This window comes from Schistocerca nitens, chromosome 2, assembly GCF_023898315.1.
Source record: "Schistocerca nitens isolate TAMUIC-IGC-003100 chromosome 2, iqSchNite1.1, whole genome shotgun sequence".
Lineage (NCBI taxonomy): Eukaryota > Metazoa > Arthropoda > Insecta > Orthoptera > Acrididae > Schistocerca > Schistocerca nitens.
In genome coordinates this window covers 121041538-121067150 of record NC_064615.1, presented here as the reverse complement: position 1 = coordinate 121067150, position 25613 = coordinate 121041538, and the positions used below count along the sequence as shown (strand labels likewise).

The 25613-nt window shown below is 38.4% G+C and overlaps 1 protein-coding gene across 1 annotated transcript in view; it reads right to left on the bottom strand.

Annotated features, from left to right (window-relative positions):
- LOC126235805 (serpin B6-like) overlaps positions 1-25613 on the bottom strand; it is a 286482-nt gene that overhangs the window by 176392 nt on the left and 84477 nt on the right. Inside the window, exon 2 of the mRNA XM_049944634.1 lies at positions 13684-13771. Coding sequence (XP_049800591.1) covers positions 13684-13761 — 78 coding nt within the window. The 5' untranslated portion in view covers positions 13762-13771. The remainder of the gene's footprint in view (positions 1-13683; positions 13772-25613) is intronic.

Genomic DNA, 25613 nt, shown 5'->3' with positions numbered 1-25613 from the left:
ACTGTACTATATATGTTGATAGAACAGCCTAGGCGAAATCTGTGTGCCTTACTTTTGTCAACACAGTATCATAATGGGATAGAGGTCAATGAACACTATGGATGAGTGTCCTTCCACTGAGGGGTGGAAGTACTTAATTGCCTTGTATACAGTGAGGAAATCTAAGTTATAAGTGGCCAATTTTGTTGTGGCTCAGAGAACTTCAGGGAAAAGAATGCTAATAGCTGCCAGGAACAATTCAATGTGTTGTTGAACGACGATGCCTAGGGCACACTGGCTGGTGCCAGTAATGACTTTGAGTGGGGCAGTCGAAAGGGAATGGGTCAGGAAGGCAAAGTGCAAGAGGTCATGTACTGTTTGTTTGAAACTTTCTGTCATTGACACCTTCCAGGCAATGGGCCTGCTACCTATAGTGTGGTTGCCCTGGCATGCAGCAGTGAGTGGTGCTTGCATGCTTGCAGCTTTCTTGAGATGGTGCAGGAAAAATTTGCCATCCTGAGGAATCTGCAAAGTTCTTTAAAAGTTGCAAGAGATGGGCTTGGACTTTCTTGTCCAGTGGGTACAAACCCACAGATGATATGCTGTGTCCAAGGAAGCCAATCTCCAGAACACTGAAGACATGCTTCTCCAGACTGGTGATGATTCCCACTTCTTGAGGGTAGGCAAATACCCCCTCGAGGTTTTGGTGCTGCTCCATGAGATTGCATGAGTAGATGAGGATATCGTCCAGGTACACAAAATAGCCGAGGTACCATACAGGACACTGTCGAGAAAGCGTTGTCAGGTCTGGGTGGTGTTATGGAGCCTGAAGGGGATAAACACATTTTCAAAAAGTCTGAAGGGGTTGATTATTGGCGTCTTCTCCATATCTTCTGGGCAGACCAGACTCTACTTAAATGCTTTTTCTCAGTCTACCTTGCTGAAGACAGTTGTGCCAGACAAAGGGGCACTGGGTAGTGGTCAGGGACCATTCTGGCATTAAGGGCCTGAAAGAATTGCATGGGCACCAAGTGCCTTCTTTTCCTCAGATGAAGTGCACAGCCCTTGGGCTCATCAAGGTGCAGAACACACAACAATGATTACTGCTTTGATTTCAGTCTGCAAAGCTCTTTGCTAATCCACAGGAAGTGACAGGAGGTGGCAGAAAACCATGGGGGTAGGGGCTGGTGTCATTGAGATGTAGGTGTTTCTCCTATGGGGCACTGCAAGGATGTGTGAAAGGAAATTCACCAAGTAGGTCAGCAAAGAGGCCAGAATATGACCGTTGCTTGATGGTGAAAGAGGTGACAGTACCGGATCTACAAGGAATGGGCACAATAGGCAATGAAGTTGGCACCAGTGATAGGATCCGTAACATCATCCATGGTAAAGGTATCTGTGAAATCTCAACCAAGGCCAAGGTCAACGGATCATGTATGGGAGCAGTAGGTTGTGACTAGAGAACCTTTCATCAATTTGAGGAAGAGGGGGGAGGGGGCCAGCAGAGGGTAACAGTTTGCAAGAACAGATGCAGAGATTGAGGCTAGTGTGAAGCAGGTAGGCTGTTGGGGAGGAGGGGTTCCAATAATCGTGCATGAGCAGGCAGCGAGAAATAGTGGAGCAATCAGGTGCACCTACAGCTGTCTGCTGTCAGTGTTGAGGACCATGTGCACAGTGCCTCACAGTCTGTAGTGTTGCTATCAAAACACTCATGATACTAGCAAAGGTAACTGGCGCCCTGAACATTCTGATCACTACTAGCTGGTTGAGAGTTTGCGTGAAATGTGTATGTGTATGCAGGAAGTCATAGGCACTGAAAGGCAGAGTCAGACATGGGCACAGTGCAGGGTAGGAGGGAGCTTGATCATCATGCTAATCATGTGGGACATCGAGTGTGTGGTTTCTGATGTGGCTTGTATGTGTGGGAGACTGTGTAAAGGAACATCATGATTTTGCGTGGTGGTGGTGAGGGGGGTGAGGGAATCGAAGAACCTGTCCGCCATGATGACTACCACGTCAACATTCATACATTCATGTGTAACTAATGCTGTGCAGTCTTCGACAGGCAGACATCCAAGTCAATTCACAAGTAGCAGCATGTTGGGAATGATCATAGGCCCAGCAGGTGTACAGAAGAGGTGGAAGTGTTGTGAGAGCTGGATCTCAGCACATTTACCTTGTTGAATGGAGTGTAAATTAACTAACCTTGTTCATCTTTTATAAGAGCTTTAAAACTATTCCTGCCGTCAGCCAGAAAGCAATGGAGAATGTACTGACCATTATTTCCAGTCTGCAAGTCCACATTACTCTTCATACTCACTGAAAGAAAATGTTTCTATTTGCTATTTAATCAGTGGGATCAGGAACTATGACTACAAATAAGAGTTTTGATTGTAACTGATTAATATATTCAGTAAAAGTTCACATGCACAAAATATAGTAATATTTATTCTGATAATGATAGCAATAATAATAATAATGTCCCTACTAGAAACAACACTATAAACAGTTCATAGGAGGCCTCTATAGGAAGTTCCAAGAAATATTGTCTATCACCCTGACTTCTAATCATCAATTGCCTTAAAACTGGAAAATAATCTTGCCACTTGCCACACAGTTGTGTCAACATTGCAGGCAGCACACAAACAGTTACTTCCGTGAAATCTAAGCAATCCAGAACAGTCTACAATCCTCGTGAGTTCACTTCCTACTTATATCAAAAACGCGTTTGCTAGCTGCCTGTCTGTGACGCCATATGAGGTACAACACACACAGGCATTTGACTGACACATGCAGATTGATATCCCAGAGCAAAGTGTTTCTTCTTACTGCCTCTGTGGCTGTATTTATATACGGGCACAGCGGACTGCCAAATATCTGCTATCAACCACTCTAGGCACAGGTAGCAGCATGTAAATGGCCCTTTTCTCAGACACATATTAATAACTCTGTTGTTTAACAATTTACAATCTTCTTAGTTTTTATATAATTTAAGTTAAGTTTGCTTTAGTTACTGAAACAGTTTTAGCTTCCTGCATTCAAATTTTGTAAGCTAGAATTTTTAGAATGGAACTGATAATAGTACATGAACTCTTAACTGCCACTTTAAGATTCCATGTAATGATTGTTATCTACACTAAAGTCTTGAAACTTGGTACAGCTGTATTATTTCATCAATGTAATTGAGTGCTATAATTAATACTTTCTGTGACAAATACAAATGATATTTTATCTATTACGAATAGTGACATTTTTGTTCCCGATTTTTTTTTTTTTTTTTGTAAAGACTTGAAAACTAATACAGATTGCTTCTTGGTGTCACCTAGTTAATGTTTTTATGTCAAATTGCAGCTACATATGAATTTTCATCTTTCTGAATCTAAAGTTTAGTGCCACCAAATTTTCATAAAAACACCAATTTTGAACAAAATAGTGCACAGATCAAGTTTAGACTAGTAACTTTTGATTGTGACATACATTTACATATTACGAATAATTTTTAGCTTTCTAGCTTCATTATTTAACACCACTTATTTTTTCCTAAAATAATATATTTAGTAAGACATATTCATTTGATCATTCTGAGACTTCACAATGTTAACATTAATATACTGCAGCATACACTGACAAAGTTTCGAAAAATTATTTCAATTTTTTAATTACACTCTTAGGTTATGGAGCAATCATTTGTATGCTATGTACAGGCATTTAATGATGACATGGCACTGGTAGTAGTGAATTGGGGTAAGTACTGGCTCACTCACTTTCCTCTGTATCTCTCACAATGATACAGCACTTATTTTGCTATACCCTGATGAAAATAGTTCACGTGGGCACTGCATTTTTTATGGGATCAACCAGCTATCAGCTGCTCTTTCCGGGTACCAATCAGCTGGATGCCATGATGGTGTCACATGCCTCTGTGGTGACCAAAGGTTCAAACTGTACAGCTGATTTGGCAAATGGTGTTGAGTTGATGATGATCAAGGAGCCTCCAAATATTGCCTCTATGGAAGCAAACCACTGCCAGAAGGTCATGGGAGTCTAAAGCCATCAGGTGGATTGTGGTGTGGGCTGTCTGCAGAGATGGGGGTGCACTGGAGCAGTGGCAGTCCCTGTGAGCTGCACCCAGTGGCTGAGGAATGTGTGAAACCTGACCATATGCATCTGTTAATCAGGGGAAGGTGGATTTGGTTGATGTCTGGGACCAAAGCTGAAGGTAGCAGTAAGCTGGGAATGGACTTGCCCTGGAATATGATGTTTCATACCCTGTGTTAACACTGGAATGGCAGAGTAGTGTGCTGCATTGTGCATGGAACAAAGTGTGTCAAGTGCCAGCTGGGTGGTGGGGGAACTTGACATCAGCAGCCATTCAATGCAGCCTAGTGTGGAGCTTGGTCAAGGGAGGGGGTGGTTCATTTGGGGGTCAGCAGTGTCGGAATTAGTTTCTCAATGAACAAGACAGGTGGATACCATCAGTTTGCTAGGCTGGAGGATAAAACAGACAGGTAAAGCATGAGAAGAATATAACAAAAAAGATGTGAATTCAAAACAGTTCGTTTATTGGGACATCAACATGCACAATTAATTGCAGAATGCATTGACACAAAAATGTCTATGAACGAAAATTCTCAGTTGAGTCTATCTGGTAATCCTCACCACTCCTGAAGGCATTACGAATGCACACAAGGGGTGCCCACCATCCATGCGCAGTGGAATCAGTTTACACAGTTCCTTAAGACAACACGAGAAACATTGTTAATGATCTTGAGGTATAGTAAAGAGAGCAAATCTGACACAGTGCTGAAAAAAATATGCAAATACAAATAAGTGAACCTGGGGGTACTGTGAGTATTTCTAATCAAACATCAAGATCAAAGGAAAATACAGAATAAAAATAAATAAACTTGAGGTACCATAAGTAAAGCTAATCTAACACAGTGAGTAAAGTAAATACAAAATACAAATAAATGAACTTGAGTTACCGGACATAAAGTTAATCTAACACAGTTGGGGATTTCAGTCTCTAAGGGCTACACTCATGATACCACAATGGTTTGCATATAGTTCACAAAGATAGATCAGATCTTACTGCATTCCCTATAATTTAACGGGCTCCACGAAGCAGATGCTCCACACTCAGTACATAAGACTGAAGGGGAGGTACTGAATAATGTTGCCCTGAAGTATGGTATCAATTTCACCTGCTAGGCATCATGGGAGCCTGCAGTAATTTCTGCTATGTAGACACACAAAACCGACTAACCGCTGATAAAATATTAGAAGGAGACCAAGATTTAAATACAGTAAGCAGATTCAAACAGATGTAGAGTGCATTTATTTTTTGGAGATGAAGAGGCTTGCAAAGGGTACAGTATTGTGAAGAGCTCCATCAGATCAGCCCTCAGACTGAAGACCACATAACAGCCAAAAAAACCTACCTGATGTCCCCTGTTGTATGGGTGTTGTAATGGTCCTCCTGGTCGTCGTTGATATCTTGCTAATTGCTGTAAACGCACTATTTCACTCCCATTTACGGAGCTTGTTAGCACTTGATGTTAGGTTGGCGCCATTACAATGTATTGTATTGTAGTAATCGCTGCTGCTTGCTGGATCGCTGCTGTGTCTCGTTGCTGATGCTGGCTCTAAATCTGGTTGTCTAGGGTAAACACATGAGGTCCCGTGTTTTTCATGTGCTTTTGATGATAAAGAACGAGCGAAACCAACACATATGTAAATATCAAATATTTATTACTTTAGTGGCCATATTAATTCCACTGTCCACCAAAGACCATAACACAACACAAAGTAGTACTTCCTTTACATGTTCTTTGCATTGTTTTGCCAAACAATAACACAGAAACACACTTCACCAAAGTGACATTCCGACTGCCCCTGACTGCCTCCGACTGTTCTCTCGACCCTTCTCGCTGCTTGTATTTATAACATTGTCAAAGAACTACTAAAAAGAGATATAGTTTATGAGTCACATGTACATCTGTTATCATAATTTGTGCAGAAAAGTTATTAATTTGCATCGAGTGACATAATTTAACATGTTATTACAATGACAGACAGATTTGTTGACTTGACAGAATAATTCTTTGTTACAAAAAGGCTGTTTTTTAGAAGTTTGTCAATTGACTTCTCTAATTTGCATAAATAAGTAAGTAACATGAATTATGAAGAATTACATTGGTTTTCGTCTAAAATAGGATTGATTATGTGAATACTGAGTGAAAACGCTCCTAGTGAACAAATAGGTTTCACTGGGTGATTTTTATTTAAGGAGATCCAAAATACTTAAGTTGGCCACTATTTTTCGTACTTCATATTAATTATTTAAGATAAACTTAGTGTTTTTCATGATGACATTTGCTGTATCAGTGATCAAGTGATATAAACTTTTGTGTGGGTCAGTTATTCAGTATAATTTAATGGGTTGACTGTTTATGGAGACATGTTGTGCAATCATTGTTAACATACACAATAACTTTTCTATAATCATAAATACTCGTTAAACTGGTTGAATTTGGAAGGGATCGCATACTTCATTAAAGTAAAGCCTTTAATATGTTCCGTTACAATACCCCCCTCGGGTAATATCATTTACAGAATGTTAATTATATTAGCCGACTAGGAAAAATGTGTCAAATGGTTAAAATTTGGAAAAGTACTACAGTGACCGCTACACAGTTTCAAAATGACTTTTTCCTGGAAATATTTTAGTTGTGTTGTTTCAACTGCACTTTGTGTTATGGCTCTCAGTATGACAGCATAATAAAATTATTTAGTAATATATGAAAGTAAAAAAATTGTTAATCTTTGCTCCCAGTGAGCCACAAGGGAAAATGATCAAAAATAGACACAAATATATCACATGCGATGTTAAGATATATAAAAAATATATGTAAATTATTTCAAAGTCAGTTCTCATTGAGTCACAGATTAATCAAGATAATAGAAGGAACATAAATATATTACATAGATGGACAGGTCAGATGTCCATAGCAAACTTTTGCAACTGTCTGCTCGTTTTGAGCCACATAAAGGAAATGAAAACAGAGAACATAATTATAAGTATGGACATGATATATAAACACAAACACTAGGGAAGTGACATGTATGAATATAATATGCATTTAAAAAAAAGAAAATATTTAAAAAACTTGTCTCCCATTGAGACACATAGTCAAGATAGTACAAGAACATATTAATACCAAAATTGCACACTTAATTTGGTCACAACATAACACAAACATCAAACTTGGTAAACATCTGATTGGTTGTAGAAAATTGTACACAAATCTTATGCCTAAGAAAAGAGTAGTAACAAAATGATGGGTCTTGCACAACAATTTTTACATTGTCTTTTATATTTGGTGCAAGTATGTCCCATATTCAACAATACAAAAAGAAAGTAATAAATGTTTGTCACCTTCTTGCCCATTGCAAGTAAAGAGGATATCACAACATTTAATATTCAATAGTCACAATAAAAATATAAAAACATTCTCTCAGAGATCTGGAACTTTTCCAGGGTCTATAGGATGAGTGGTAGTTGCTATTTGACACACCCAGTAAAAACTTTGCTGATAACATGCTTTATGGAAACTGGGTAAGTAACTGTATTCAAACAGGGAAATGTGCTTAATCATGTTTATATGGTTTCAATTCAGTGATGTTTCTTAATCCAAATAACCTTCTTGATCTGGGAAAGATAAGTCTATACGCATTAGGATGTGGGCTTTCTTTTATTTCAAATGGACTAATGTCAATGTTTACTTTAACATATAGCCAACCTAGCTCAACATCTTTGTCTATTTCAGTATTCTCAAACAATAGATCATTTTCAATTTCTTTAGTTCCTAAGTCTAATGTCTTTTTCCTATGCTTAGCCACATCCCTCTCTGTTTGCAAAGCATTGACATTTAAATATAAACCTTTGTTTTTATCTGTTCCTCTTAACACTGTGTTGCCACTCAACAAATTATTGTTTTCACCCCATTTTTTATAAAGTCCACTACGGATTCTTATCCACCATATAGGATACAAGGTTGCACTTACCTTTGCTAATTCTTTCCAAAAGGCATCTTTGTTTATACAGTTTCCATAGTTGTTCCACAAAACTTCTAAAAACTTTTCCCCTTTTTCTTGAAAACACACATTTACATTCCATCCCTTTATATTTTCTTTAATATTATTCTTATTACCATTCTCATAGATTAGCATTTCATAGTTCCCAATAGGCAATAGCTTGTCCTCAGATACACTTTCCCTAGTCTGCATTTCACTTAAATTAACCTCATTATTACCCATGTTTGTCACATCACTTACCTTTATCTCATCATCACTTTTCAATTCTACAAATACTTTTATTTCTTCCTCCACACTCTCATCAATAACATCACTTGATTTAGGATCATTATTTAAATGTCCCTCTATTACTTCTTCCTCCTCCTCAACAACAACCCCATCTGCAGTTTCCCCCCTATGTATCTGAATCTCAGCAATTGAGTCTTTGGCTCCATTAAACACTTCGTCATCCCCCTTCTTATCAAATAAACCCCCAAAAATAGATTCTACTTGTGGTGTGTCTGACTTGTTATTCACACCAGTATCCTTTTCAGCCCAACTATGGAACTCTGCAATACCTTCAACTTCTGCACTTTCACTAACTACCTGTGCTTGAACACAGTTTTTATTAACTGTATCACTTTTACTCATAGTATCCCAAAACCTTTTATTAAATTCTAATTTATTCATTCTAACAACTTCAGTATTTTCATGGTAATTACTCTTTACATTGTATCCTCTCCTTTTCCAGTTTCGGTTATGTGTTGTCCTGTCATAATATTGTCTAGCCCCAAAACTACGGACATCTAGTGGGACTGTCCACCGTTTCCCGGCTGGTTTCCTCGGTCTGTCCGTTTGTAGCTGTCGTTTTGTTCACTAGTTTCAACAAACCCCCTTCTATCTTGTTCTCTTCCCCAATACCTATTTCTATCATTCCTGTTATCTCTCCTCCATCCTCCCTCCTGCGTATTGTTTCTGAAATCATTTTCATATCTCCTATCTCCCCTATTTGGAGCATTATTTCCAGAATTTTCAAAGTCTCTCCTCCAATAATAATCTCTATTTACATTCCTGTTCCACCCCCCATACTGGTTGTTGCCAGAGCCAAAACTTTGGTTATTTTCTCTCTCCAAGGCCCTATCTAATCTATCTACAAATTTCAGGAACTCTTCCATTGAATCGTCTGGTCCATGGACCAATTCCCACTGCAGTCTCTCTGGTAATCTTCTTTTTAAAACATCAATTTGTGTCATAATATCAAAAGAGTTATTCAAGTGAGCAAGTTTTTGCAATTGATCTCTGCAAAATTTTTGCATTCCCCCTACTTTCCCTCTATACACTGGTCCATTTAGAAATTCTGACTTTAATCTGGCTTGTATGGACTGTGACCAAAATTTACAAATAAATTTAGCTTCAAACTCTTCAAACGTATTCCAAGAATCATTATTCTCATTTGCCCAGGATAGGGCCTCCCCTTCTAGAAACCGTTTTACTAACTTAATTTTTATGTTATCAGACATTCCTACAACAAACATATCCTTACATTGGTGAATAAAGTCAATAGGGTGCAGATTTTCACCAGGAAAGCATTTCACTTGGATGTGCCCATTCATTGTATTTTGATTGTAAATCGTTTGTTTGGACATCAATGCGTCCTCCAATTGTGTATATTTAGTGTGTATATTTTCTACTTTTGTATCTACATTAGTGGTGTACAGGTTGTATTCCTGTCTAAGGTTTTCTGATGTTTTGTCTATTCTCTGATCTAATCTTTTAGCTTCAGTATCTACTCTGTTGTAGATGACAGCAATGCTGTCTGTGTTCGCTTGTATGTTTTCATTTAAACTTTCAACTTTAACTTGAAATTCTTTTCTGAAGTGTATCAACTGTTCACTAGTGTTCTTACTGAGAGTAGTTTTAACTTCCTCACACTTCTCATTGAGATGAGTACTTAATAGATCAAAATCCAAACTTAACTTATCCAGTCTGTCTGTGTTTTCTTTAAGTTTCAAACTTACTTGTTCATTTGATTGTTTAAAATCCAAACTTAGCTTATCCAGTCTATCTGTGTTTTCTTCACTTGATTGTTTAAAATCCAAACTTAGCTTATTCAGTCTATCTGTGTTTTCTTCTCTTGATTGTTTAAAATCCAAACGTACTCCTTCAATTGATTGTTTAAGTTGCGAGCTTATTTGACTTGCAAACCCTGCTAGCCACTCTGTTAAGTTTAATTGTTCCCCATCCCCTGGTTCAATTTTTACATTTCCTACGATCTCACCCCTCTCAGGTAGAGACATGTCAACAATTAATTATTTTAAATGACAACAACAACAAAATACCTTGCTTTATGTCTATGCTATGATGTCGTGGTCGGTGTTCTTGTTGGCTTTCTTCACTTATATTCGGTTTTATTGAAGCTGAAGTCTTGATTGATGAAATCCATTGACATAATCCAGACGTTAATCTTCCGAGCGGTGTGATGATAGTTTTTCGTAGTCGCACAACCACAATTTATTTATTTATTTTTGACATATTTTCACTGTTGACACACTGCACAAATAAACTTTTTTTTTTTTTGGAATGCTAAGCACTTACGAAATTTATCGCTGCACTATTATCATCGATGCACTTAAAGATCCCGGCTGAGCCCCCACTTTTGTAATGGTCCTCCTGGTCGTCGTTGATATCTTGCTAATTGCTGTAAACGCACTATTTCACTCCCATTTACGGAGCTTGTTAGCACTTGATGTTAGGTTGGCGCCATTACAATGTATTGTATTGTAGTAATCGCTGCTGCTTGCTGGATCGCTGCTGTGTCTCGTTGCTGATGCTGGCTCTAAATCTGGTTGTCTAGGGTAAACACATGAGGTCCCGTGTTTTTCATGTGCTTTTGATGATAAAGAACGAGCGAAACCAACACATATGTAAATATCAAATATTTATTACTTTAGTGGCCATATTAATTCCACTGTCCACCAAAGACCATAACACAACACAAAGTAGTACTTCCTTTACATGTTCTTTGCATTGTTTTGCCAAACAATAACACAGAAACACACTTCACCAAAGTGACATTCCGACTGCCCCTGACTGCCTCCGACTGTTCTCTCGACCCTTCTCGCTGCTTGTATTTATAACATTGTCAAAGAACTACTAAAAAGAGATATAGTTTATGAGTCACATGTACATCTGTTATCATAATTTGTGCAGAAAAGTTATTAATTTGCATCAAGTGACATAATTTAACATGTTATTAAAATGACAGACAGATTTGTTGACTTGACAGAATAATTCTTTGTTACAAAAAGGCTGTTTTTTAGAAGTTTGTCAATTGACTTCTCTAATTTGCATAAATAAGTAAGTAACATGAATTATGAAGAATTACATTGGTTTTCGTCTAAAATAGGATTGATTATGTGAATACTGAGTGAAAACGCTCCTAGTGAACAAATAGGTTTCACTGGGTGATTTTTATTTAAGGAGATCCAAAATACTTAAGTTGGCCACTATTTTTCGTACTTCATATTAATTATTTAAGATAAACTTAGTGTTTTTCATGATGACATTTGCTGTATCAGTGATCAAGTGATATAAACTTTTGTGTGGGTCAGTTATTCAGTATAATTTAATGGGTTGACTGTTTATGGAGACATGTTGTGCAATCATTGTTAACATACACAATAACTTTTCTATAATCATAAATACTCGTTAAACTGGTTGAATTTGGAAGGGATCGCATACTTCATTAAAGTAAAGCCTTTAATATGTTCCGTTACAGTGTCCATGTGACATTTCCCTGATTTCCAAATGCAATTACAAAAAATCTATGAGACACAGATAGCTGCAGTTGGTGGCATCATGTAAAGCAACTCAAAACTTTTTGCATAGATTTGTTTCTAAATGATGTCTTTTGATTCCTTTCGGATACTAAACAATTACCACAAACAACTATACCTCAACAGAGTCCACTGCATGTATGGTAAATGGAAAAGAAATCACCCATTGCTGTTCAAAGTTGTTTTCAAAGTGAATTTCAAAAGGACCCACCAGACACTAAGACAATTAATGCTTGGTATGACAAGTAATTAGCTGCTGAAGCATAAACAGACAATCATTTCTGACAGAAAATACACATTTGATAAGATGATAGAGGAGATCATAAAAACCAACCAATGAAACCCATCAAAGTCAGTTCATTGACCATCACAGGAACTAATCATCCAATGCTCAACAATCCACTATGTACTGTATAAATGACTTTGTTTGCATGCTTAAAATGTTCAAATTGTGCAACCAGTGAAGCAAAATCTCTTGCAACATTGCCATGAATTTGCTTTCGAGATGTTGGACCTGACTGCACAAAACCCAGGTATCTACGGAATCTCATTTTCTCTGATGATGCTATCTTCGACACATGTGGGAAGGTTTAATCAACCCAACATTTGCATCCAGTCCACTGTTTTCGGGAACCTGCCAGAGACAGCAGAAAGGTAAACTGTCTTATGTGCTGATTGGAGACAATATAACTGGACTAGCCTTTTTCATCAAGCAACCAGTAAACCTTCAACAATTTACTGTCTGGCAGCTTTTCCCCTTCAGCCAAATGTGATTGTACACCAACACACTGGAGTTTATATGTTTGTGGGTGTCTGGACCAACAATTTCCACAGAGATGGATATGATGTGATGGACCAACCAAGGGGCTACAACAGTCTCCATAGTCCCTGTGAACTTCTTCTTGTGGGGTTTCAGGAAAGGCTTTCCATATGTCTTGTCTGTATGTGACCTTGGTGATATCTACAGAAGAACTGTGGATGCAATAGCCTCCATCACTCCAGACATGCTTGTGCACACTTGGGTTGAGACAGAATATTGTCTAAACATTTTACAAGTTATGAAAGGAGGCCATGCAGAAGTGGATTAATTTTTTTCGTACAAAACTTTTTGAGTTACTTTGCGTGATGTTATAAACTGTAGACCTAAATGTCTACATCTCATGGTTCCTTTTTTAAATCTGATCTGGAACTCAGGGAGGCTTCATGTGGAACCCCTGTATGTTTATTGATGACACAGAGATGTTTCTTAGCATTGAAATACATTGTATGGAGTAAGTGAATGGCAAACCATCAACAATGCTAGTTAGAAAAACAAATGAAGGAAAGTATATTAATGACAATGGAGTTATTAGCTATAATTTTAGCAAAGATGTTGGATGGACATGTCTGTTTCTTTATTAAGGAAAGAACATCAGGATTCACCAGAAGTTATTTTGAGAAATTGCTCAAAACTAAACAAGGATGACCTGTTGGGATCAAAGTCCTATTGCAATGAATCTTGCTGAATATTGTGTTCTTGATGTTCTGCAAATACTGTACAACACTAACAGCAGAAAGTAAGTCATTATAAAAACATGTAATCCTGTAAGATAACATGTTTCCATCCAACAAGTTTCAATGGATAACTAAAGCAGTTTTTTTACATTTTTAGCTGCTGTTTACATTATTTAATGTGATGAAAATTTGTCTCATACCAATAGGAAATCAGTCTTACTTAACAACATTAGGACTTCCTTTACACAGATATTAATGCCACAACTAAAATCATTCAAGTCTATAGTCACTTACTGACCTTATAAATACTGAAGGTAAACTTTTGGTTTCCTTGACATATTGTTTGGAGAGCTTTTTCTATGCTTTCAGTTGCCATGTTTGAGCACCTGCAACAGAAAAGATGGCTGATAAGAAAACAGTTCTACATATGACAAAGAACTGGAAAACATTGCGGTTTATTGTTTGGTGGAAGATGTACGCATGTAGTATCAGGGCACTCAATATTTTGAGCAGTAGTGTAGATATTGTCATCATGCTCAAAATGTGAAGAAGTAATACTGATATTTTCCTTTCTGTAGTTAATGAAAAAGGGAGTATTATTGGCACCTTCTGTACCATGTACTGTCTGTGCTAACAATGAAAACTTCCAAAAATAGCTAGTCAACCACCACATCATTTTTGTTAATTTTCCATCCCTCCTAAATTTAAGTTGACCAAAAATGACAGGTATTCTATGCCCATCATCTAAAAGTGTAACAAAAAGGTGCTTTTTTCCTATGGAGATACTGTGTTTCTAAATAACAAAGGCACAAAATTTTCTTAACCAATCTGATTTTTTTATCGTAATGCAAACTGAAAGATTATGGGATTTTAATATGCCAGAAGTTTTCTAAGAGGCATGAAACAGTCAACTTTGGAGTTGATTCCACACAATAGTCTGACTCAACCAATATATGTTTTATGTTTTTCTCATCAACAAGATTTTTCTATGTTTTTAAATTGAATGTACTCCCATTATTAGAAAGAATTGTCAGCTAAGCTTTTGAAATAGTTCTGAATGATCTTTCATATGATTTTCTTATTTGTTGCTTTCTTTAAAGGATGTCTTTAAAGGATGTTATGAACTTAGAAAATAAATCCACCATGCCAAATATATGTAGCTGTATGCCCCTTTTGCTATTGGTAGTTGCCCATACAAGTTAATGCCTACTAAATTCATCAGCCTTTTTGGAGTAACACCCTGTAAATATCCCTTACATGTTTGATTGAAGACTTTTACAAGCTGGCAGCTGTCACAAGTAGCTAAGCTCTTTCTGAATCTCTTAGCAATGTTGTATACATTTTCTTGAAACATTTGAATGTGCTTCAATGATGCACAATGTCCAAAACTTTCATGTGTGTATTTTATTAGAGTATCAGTATGTTGTTCTGGCCAATGAACTACCTCACCATTACCATCTGGACTATGTATTCAAAACAAAATTGCCTTATATATTTAATAAAACTGCTGGCTTTTTCATATCTCTTCCTTCCTAAATAGCTTTTTACCAGTTTCCGGTTTTCATTATGATTCTGATTTCTTCAAAATTGGTCATAAATTTTTCTAATATCCTTTGCATCTTTTACACAATTTTTGTACATTATTTTGTAACTTCTCTCTACTTCTTCAATACCATTCTGATCTTCATACCCCCACTGGTAACCTAATTAAACATCTACAATAACATTCTATTTTCCTTTCATGTATTTCACAGGGCAATAAAACTATTGCAAACAGGCCGCACACCTTGTAATTCTACTGTGGTATAATTTGCACTCTTGGATATAACATAGAGCTTTGTGACCAGTATAGACAATGATTTTGTTTCCAAGTAAATAACTGAAGGGTCCAGGATAAGAATGAGCTAAGTACAAATTTATAAATTTTACAGAACATTAATATTCCTGTTTAAATCTTTTCTTGATCTTATAGCTATGTAACAATATACATTTATTTTACAAAATTACAAACCTTGAGTAATATTCTGTAAATATACACTGAAGCACCAAAGAAACTGTGTATTAAAATACAGAGGTATGTTAACAGGCAGAATACGGCACTGTGGTTCCCAGTGCCTATGTAAGACAACAAGTGTCTGGTGCAGTTGTAAGATCAGTCACTGCTGTTACAATGGCCAGTTATCAAGATTTAAGTGAGTCTGAACGTGGTGTCATAGTTGGTGCACGAGTGATGTGACACAGCATCTCCGAGGTACCAATGAAGTGGGATTTTCCCATATGACCATTTCATGAGTGTACCATAAACATCAGGAAACACTGACATTGGGCTCTTGATGAATGGAAATATGTTGCCTGGTTGGGTGAGTCGCATTTCAAATTGTATCGAGAGGCTGGATGTGTACATGTATGGAGACAATCTCATGAATCCATGGGCCCTACATGCCAGCAGGGGTGTCTGATCACCTGCATCCATTTATGTCCACTGTGTATTCCGATGGAATTGGACAATTCCAGCAGGCCAATGTGACACCCCACATGCCATGTTGTGTTGTGGTACTTCTGCATGCTCGTGGATGCTGTATTCTCACTTAAGAGACTGTATATTGATGTGTTCAATAGATATAGAACTTTGTACTGTTTTATATTTCATTTAGTACCTATCTGTACTTTATATAGAATAACATCATCTTGATATGAGGTACAACATTTGTTTAGTGTCCATGGCAATGGGGAGTGGGCTTACAGAGAACATCTTGTGTTAGATGTTAGGCACATTTAATGACTCATTGTACATGCAAAGTGTGCAAAGTATTACATATAATACAACTTATATAAAAATACAGACAATTTAGATATAACAATTTTTAATTCTTTTGAGCTTTATTGTGCTAGCTAAGTGGGAGATGTCTCACAAGAAATGGTAAGTCATTTTATTTTATTTCTGAGGTATTGACTTTGATGCTGCCTTTGGAAATGTCACATCTCTAACTGTTACCATCTCTGGTTCTCTTTCTCATAGTGTGCGTTTTAAACAGCTCACGTCATTCTGCATTTTAAGTGTTATAGTGTAACAAAGCAACTTATTTTGTCAATTGTGTGTGTGTGTGTGTGTGTGTGTGATGGTACTTTACTGTATTCAACTCGCGTGTATCACTGCTACCTCAGTAGACATACACTATAATACGAACTCAACAAGAAAAAGTTGACTACCTTCCTTATTCCGCATGTCCTTATTCCGCATGTACATAGAGATACAGAAAACAGAGCCATAGTTTCCCAAATTGTAGCTGCCCAGATAGAATAGACACTTCCTGTATTCAGACACTGTTACAACATAAACATTACATTTTCCAATGCACTTTAAAATATTTTGACATCATAGATTTGGTAAAGTAATTGGTTTCAGTCTAACTGTGTTTTTTCTTGTATGTAACCTCTGCTAGGTTCTAGACAATTGATGTAAATGTCACACTGTTCACATTGTTGACATGTTTTACAGAGTTTTTAGAATATTGTGACATCATAGTGTTGCACAGTAGAATAGTAAGTAAGTGCAGGAATAAAATTTTGTTAGAAATGATGCGAGACATCGCAAAGTGAGGCAAGTCTACCAGCTACACAATGGTGTTGTAACCGAATGTCAATGCAAGAGGCCAAAAGTACAAACAAGCTGGAAGCTCATTTCATCAGACTGTGTTAAATGGAAGCCAACAACAACAGATACAGCACTTTGACAGCAGTGCAGGGCAGACAGAACACTCTACTGTAATGAGGTTAAATGTAGTAGCTTCACCAAGAGATGTCATAAGATCCCTTTCTGGATGCCTATGATCAAGTGTGGTAGCACAGTGGTTAGCACACTGGACTCGCATTCAGGACAACGGTTCAAACCTGTGTCCAGTCATCCTGATTTACGTTTTCTGTCGTTTCCCTAAACTGCTTAAGGCAAATGCTGGGATGGTTCCTTCAAAAGTGCACAGCTACTTTCCTTCCCCATCCTTCCCTAATCTTGAGTTTGTGCACCATCTCTAATGACCTCATTGTCAATGAGATGTTAAACACTAACTTCCACCTCCTCCAGGATGTCTTTGCACAAAGGAATGTTTTGTAAATCTGAAGTTGAACACTAGAGGAGCTGAGAGTGCTGATAGGCTCAGAAAACAACACCACATTTAGACACCAGTGTATCTGTGGTGGGTGATGGGAGGGGGAAATCATGTCATCACTTGCTATAAAACCTCTGCATTCCTCAGGTTCATTCTCAAAGTGAGGCATTCCTTATGCATCATGGATACCAGTAAAAGACCAGCTCTATTATGTTGTAGGATGCCCTGATGAATCCAGCAAGTGTCTACAAGTTGCAGACACCTTGGAGTCCACTGCTACAAGTCCACAGCTGTCTTCCTGTGGAGAGAACTTCTTATTTGCCAAGCCGCAATCCTTCCTATCACAACAATGAGGATGGTGGCCAGGTTGATCTTCTATGGATGAATAAATGACCTGCCCACCTGCAGGCTGTTCAACTTGGGTGTTGAGTGCCTGTGTTGCCACTACTGGGGCAATACAAGTACCACCTTATTGGGTGTATACTGGTACCATATGTTACTGATAAGTGCTCTACTTTCATGCCATCTCGACAATGGACTACAAGGGTATGCAGCATTCTGGAAGCAAGCTTAGGCCCAGTTTCTCTCATTGACAGCACCCAACAGACACCCACAGCTGCACTGAGCTGTATAGATGCAAGACTGCCACACCTTCCTAAGGGGTATGGCACTGACCTCAGGTAATATCAGAGCCAGCACTTAGCAAGTTCCTTGCCGGGCATTGACATACTACCTCAAGCTTTCAAGCAACATGGTCTCAGCATGGTTGCTATTAGGTGGCACTGAGAAGATGGTATGATCATATAACTTTTGCCAATAAATGATTGTTAACTGAATGATGTTTCATTAGCTCTCCAGCATCACTCACCTCCGCTCTTCACTCTTGAGTCATGGTGTCAAGAAAGGGAGCTGACACATAACATTAACATCAGCAGTGTTTCTGCCACACTACATTCATGTCACAGAGTGGCTCTTACATGCTGCCTGGTGCTGGGAGAAATTACAGTCCTACACGTTGGGCACCTGAGGTACTGACATTAGCTGTCACTGCCATCGATGAGCCACACTTGTAAATGAGCAGCCATCAGCACTTGTCATCATGCGGTGCAGTGGGTAAACCAATTTTTGTTGGCCTTTTTTCTTTTTCTTTTTTTTTGGGGGCCATGTTGAGTTGGAAGGATCTGCATAGTAACTTGAAAGTGGCATTGTATAGACCACAAGAACATGCAGACTTATCACAGTTCACAGATAACTGTAGGGAAGAATATTTACAACTCACTGCATGGCAATCTTGTAATTAATCAGGGCATGAGTTACCATGTACTAAGGCAGTGTCAGTAAAATATGGAAGTTGTAGAGATCTGGCTATGAAGCATGGTGGTGCAGCTAGTCTCTGTGGGCCATGATACAGAAAAAAGATTAATATAGTTATTTTTGCTTATTGGTATTGTGTTGGTATAAAGGGATCCCACTTGTTGTCAAGTGTAGTTCAAAAAGGAGGTTATGGAATGACCAGAAACGCATTCAGTAACTCTGAGTGAAGCCACTGAAGTTTCGAAAAATCAGGTAGCTGAATTAATTCAGGACGAAACACAGTGGAGCCAGGCTAGCAGGGAAATGAAAAAGGAACTAGAAGCATTACATGCAGCAACTGGGCTGATGCTAGCACAAGGAGGGTATAGCAAGACCCTAGTTAGCATAGGTAGTCCATCTATTGATCCTATGGCAGCCACTCTCATTACATGTTTTTCTGGGAAAACAGCCAAGGAGGCTTGCATGCCTCAGCGATACAGATAGCCGTACCGTAGGTGCAACCACAACGGAAGGGTATCTGTTGAGAGATCAGACAAATGTGTGGTTCCTGAAGAGGAGCAGCAGACTTTTCAGTAGTTGCAGGGGAAACAGTCTGTATGACTCACTGATCTGGCCTTGTAACACTAACCAAAACGGCCTTGCTGTGCTGGTACTGCGAATGGCTGAAAGCAAGGGGAAACTACAGCCGTAATTTTTCCCTATGGCATGCAGCTTTACTGTATGGTTAAATGATGATGGCATCCTCTTGGGTAAAATATTCTGGAGGTAAAATAGTCCCCCATTCAGATCTCCGTGCGGGGACTTCTCAGGAGGGCATTCTACGGGTCAGAGCGTGGAATGTCAGATCCCTTAATTGGGCAGGTATGTTAGAAAATTTAAAAAGGGAAATGGATAGGTTAAAGTTAGATATAGTGTGAATTAGTTAAGTTCGGTGGCAGGAGGAACAAGACTTCTGGTTAGGTGAATACCGGGTTATAAATACAAAATCAAATAGGGGTAATGCAAGAGTAGGTTTAATAATGAATCAAAAAAATAGGAATGCGGGTAAGCTACTACAAACAGCATAGTGAATGCATTATTGTGGCCAAGATACATACAAAGCCCATGCATACTACAGTAGTACAAGTTTATATGCCAACTAGCTCCGCAGATGACGAAGAGATTGATAAAATGTATTATGAGATAAAAGAAATTATTCAGATAGTGAAGGGAGATGAAAATTTAATAGTCATGGGTGACTGGAATTTGATAGTAGGAAAAGGAAGAGAAGGAAACATAGTAGGTGAATATGGAATGGGAGTAAGGAATGAAACAGGAAGCCGCCTGGTAGAATTTTCCACAGAGCATAACTTTAGCTAACACTTGGTTCAAGAATTATAAAAGAAGGTTGTATACATGGAAGAGATACTGAAAGGTTTCAGATAGACTATATAATGATAAGACAGAGATTTAGGAAACAGGTTTTAAATTGTAAGTTATTACCAGGGGCAGATGTGGACTCTGACCACAATGTATTGGTTATGAACTGTAGACTAAAACTGAAGAAACTGCAATAAGGCCGGAATTTAAGGAGATGGGACCTGGATAAACTGACAGAACCAGAGGTTGTAAAGAGTTTCAGAGAGAGCACTAGGGAATGATTGACAAGAATGGGGGAAAGAAGTACAGTAGAAAAAGAATAGGTAGCTTTGAGAGATGAAACAGTGAAGGCAGCGGAGGATCAAGTAGGTAAAATGACAAGGGCTAATAGAAATCCTTGGGTAACAGAAGAGATACCGAATTTAATTGATGAAAGGAGAAAATACAAAAATGCAGTAAAGCAGGCGAAAGGAATACAAATGTCTCAAAAATGAGATCGACAGGAAGTGCAAAATGGCTAAGCAGGGATAGTTAGAGGACAAATGTAAGAATGTAGAGGCGTATATCACTGGGGGTAAGATAGATACTGCCTACAGGAAAATTAAAGAGAACTTTGGAGAACAGAAAACCACTTGCATGATTATCAAGAGCTCAGATGCAAACCCAGTTCTAAGCAAAGAAGGGAAAGCACAAAGGTGGAAGGAATATGTAGAGGGTCTATACAAGGGCGATGTTCTTGAGGACAATATTATGGAAATGGAAGAGGATGTAGATGAAGAAGAACTGGGAGATATGATACTGCGCGAAGAGTTTGACAGAGCACTGAAAGACCTAAGTTGAAACAAGGCCCCGGGAGTAGACAACATTCCATTAGAACTACTGATACCCGTGGGAGAGCCAGCCCTGATATAACTCTACCATCTGGTGAGCAAGATGTATGAGACAGGCGAAATACTCTCAGACTTCAAGAAGAATATAATAATTCCAATCCCAAAGAAATCAGGTGTTGACAGATGTGAAACTTACCAAACTATCAGTTTAATAAGCCACGGCTGCAAAATACTAACACAAATTCCTTATAGATGAGTGGAAAAACTGGTAGAACCCAACCTCGGGGAAGATCAGTTTGGATTCCGTAGAAATGTTGGAACACGTGGGGCAATACTGACCCTACGACTTATCTTAGAAAATAGATTAAGGCAAAGCAACATTTCTAGCATTTGTAGACTTAGAGAAATCTTTTGACAATGCTGACTGGAATACTCTCTTTCAAATTCTGAAGGTGGCAGGGGTAAAATATTGGGAGCAAAAGGCTATTTACAATTTGTACAGAAACCAGATGGCAGTTATAAGAGTTGAGGGGCATGAAAGTGAAGCAGTGGTTGGGAAAGGAGTGAGACAGAGTTGTAGCCTATCCCCAATGTTATTCAATCTGTATATTGAGCAATCAGTGAAGGAAACAAAAGAAAAATCCAGAGTGGGTATTAAAATCCACGGAGAAGAAATAAAAACTTTGAAGTTCGCCGATGACATTGTAATTCTGTCAGCAAAGGACTTAGAAGAGCAGTTGAACGGTATGGATAGTGTCTTGAAAGGAGGATATAAGATGAACATCAACAAAAGCAAAACGAGGATAATGGAATGTAGTCGAATTTAATCGGTTGATGCTCAGGGTATTATATTAGGAAATGAGACACTTAAAGTAGTAAAGGAGTTTTGCTATTTGGGGAGCAAAATATCTGATGATGTTCGAAGTAGAGAGGATATAAAATGTAGACTGGCAATGGCAAGGAAAGCGTTCCTGAAGAAGAGAAATTTGTTAACATCGAGTATAGATTTAAGTGTCAGGAAGTCTTTTATGAAAGTATTTGTATGGAGTGTAGCCATGTATGGAAGTGAAATGTGGATGATAAATAGTTTGGACAAAAAGAGAATAGAAGCTTTAGAAATGTGGTGCTACAGAAGAATGCTGAAGATTAGGTGGGTAGACCACATAACTAATGAGGAGGTATTGATTAGAATTGGAGAGAAGAGAAATTTGTGGAACAACTTGACTAGAAGAAGGGATTGCTTGATAGGACATATTCTGAGGCATCAAAGGATCACCAATTTAATATTGTAGGGCAGCGCGGAGTGTAAAAATTGTAGAGGGACACCAAGAGATGAATACACTAAACAGATTCAGAAGGATGTAGGTTGCAGTAGGTACTGAGAGATGAAGAAGCTTGCACAGGGTAGAGTAGCATGGAGAGCTGCATCAAACCAGTCTCTGGGCTGAAGACCACAACAACAACATCCAAGGATGCATCACCTTTTCTGGATGATGTTAGTGAAGCAGGAAGCACCTTGGTTAGTGAACTGGTCTAATGCAATATGTCTTTCTATAGTTATGATTGACATGTGACGCTTAAATGTATGTCACATACTGTGAAACACTTACTGAAGCACAAACATTTAGACAGCTGTCTGAAGTACTAACTCAATGCTTTCATAAGAAAAATAGTGCTAGAGTTTTCATAGAAAGGCACATAGGGTTAATGCAGAAACATAATAAGACCACAGAAGCATTCTCTGACAGGATACGTACGCTTAACTCATAGCCTTACAAAGGCAGAGGTGGACAGATTCCTCAGACAGGAAACAGAAATTAGGTGTTGGATGTATTCTTGATGGGTATTTCAGTGGATATGTTATGAAGGATAAGAATGGAGATGAAGGTCTCTGCTATCAGAATTGCTACACATCTAGGAGAATAGATTTTGTGGCTTGGAAATGTAATAACTGGGGTGTTCTCTGTCATCAAATGCTAGAGATGTGGACAAAGAGGCCACATGAAGAGACCATGTCTCCATACACAGTGCTTTGTTGTGGTGAGATTGGCCATAAGATGCATGACTGCAGAAATAGTAAGCAGGAGAAGTGCAATAAGAAGCATTCATTATACGCAAATGGGAGTGCCTTGACCATCGGAGGTCGTTCCCAGTATAATGGTACACTGCAAGGATAAGTTCAGAGACAAATTGTTTCTTGATTGGTGTAGGAGGGAATAAGGAGCATAATTTCTTGGTGGACACGGGTGCACATCGGTCAGTTGTTAGTTCGGACCTCTTAGGTAGGAAGAGACTTCAGTCTTCACTATATAGGTTACACCGAGTTGGCAACAAAGAGTTAGACTCATTGAGGAGCAACACTGCTCATCTTTAGCATTGGGACTCAAGGTTTAAGGATCCTATGGATGTGCTGGCACTCATTGGTGAGTGTGCAATTCTCAGACCTGGTTAATCATCACTTAATGATTGGTCATTTGTGGCATATGACTGTACTTGAGGGAACTTTGTTTTCACTAGGGGAGAAACCTGCTCTTAAAACAATGTCCCAAGACATGCCTGTCATGAAGGTAGTACCAACTAGACTATGAACCTGTACACTAGAAGTTAATTTGTGGGATGACATACCAGTAGGTGCAGGAAAACTGTATGTACGGACTTGCCAAGGAAATGATTGTGCATGATAGGACCATTGGTAGGCAGCAAAGAGTTAAATAAGTCACACCGTATGGTGTGCATGAGCATAGTATGTGTTGCAGATATAGATGGAAAATCTATGTCTAAATTTAGACAATTTTGGCATGGATGAGGTGAGTCTGCCAAATCGCCTAATGGTTCACAGTTTGGATGTGTTGGTAGAAGATGATACAACAGGTCAGGTGACGACTGCAGCCACAAACATACCATTAATAGTTCTGCACCACATCATGAAGTTAAACACTCGCAAAGAAAAAAAAGAGAATATGTGGAAGCTTTATTGCTTGGACTCACAGAGTTGTTCAATTCTGTGGATCCTTTACCAGTGACATCAATTACATAGCATAGGATACCAACAGGAAGTAATACTCCATTATATAAAAAACCATAATGGTTTCCAAAGCAATTACAGCTGCTAGTGGAGAAATTCACTGTCCAGCAGCTGACTGACAGAATCACTAAGGATAGCGATACTCCATGGGGTGCAAACATCATTGTGCTCAAAAATGCTTCCAATGGTACCAAAAAATACTGGTTCTGTTGTGATTATCGCTTCTTAAATGCAAAAATGGTCACCAATAGGGAAATGCTGAAGCAGGTAATTGACCTGGTGCCAAGGACATTGATAGGAGAAGGAGATTTTGAATAAACAATTATGGAAAACTTCTGAAGATAGTGTTTGGTAGAGAAGATGGGAAAGATATTCAATATTCAAATAGCACACTTAGCCTGGTACAATCAGTAGCAGACACTACGAGGAGTAAGGTAGAATGGCAAACTGCCCAACTGATGAGAGTGGAACTAGATACACTAAATAACACAAGAGCGGTACGGGAATTGTCAACAGATTTAAGGCAGTATGATAGAAACACTAAGTATATTATAAACAAAGATCTTAAAAGGATACAGAAACAACAACAAGAAATTGATGGGTAGACACTTGTAGCCAGACTTTTATGGATTTTGAACAGTATCCAAGATCCAAGACTGAAGGCAGTAACATTGCAGGAACCTGTTTTCTAAATCATAGATGGGCAGCTAAGAGCTACACTATCGCCACCGCAGGAGTTCTTAGCAGAACTAAGAGAAGAGCAAAGGGATTTTATAACTGGACTACAGCATATACTGAACCCAACTGAGGACATCTTAGCATTATTTTAGCACATCTCAGTAGCTGGAGTGAGAACAGATGGAGTGATAGTATATGTGTCAATACGTTTTCCAGTAGTAGGTGAAAATGCTCTGTCAATGTTTTATTATACACTCTCACTCTCTAAAATGGAACATGCTAGGAAAATCGTAAAGATACACACTAGCCAAGTACTGAGAATTTCAGAAATCAGAGTATATGTGCTGATGCCCACAGAAGAGTTACAGGATTACCAGCAGGATAGTATTATGGTCTATCCAAACAGTATTGTCCAGAGTGACACCCACATATGTGAAGTATGACTGTATCATAAAAAATCTGAAGTTACAGAATGTCAGATCGACGTATGACCCCTTATCCACATTGGCAAGAACGGGCTCACATTGGATAGATTCGTTATACACTGCATAGATCATGATTCTGAGTTGCTATGAGAATGGAAAGTCACGGGGTATGTCCAAAATGGAGCCAAAAATATTAGAATATTAATAAATGAACAGTTTAAGTTAAAGCCAGAGCAACTTTTCGTTTACCAGTTACAGATACAACAGTAATCGAGTTGACACACACTATTGTGTCTTGGGCAGAAAATCCATTAGAGATTCTGCCAGCCCAAAACCTAACATTTTTAAATGATGCCCTAAACCCAGATATCCTTCGCTCAGTATATCAACTAGTAGCATCACACAGGAGACAGATATCCACAAAACAGATGTTACAACACATCGAACAGTATTGTAAGGAGCATTGTAATCAGATCATAAACACAAACGTT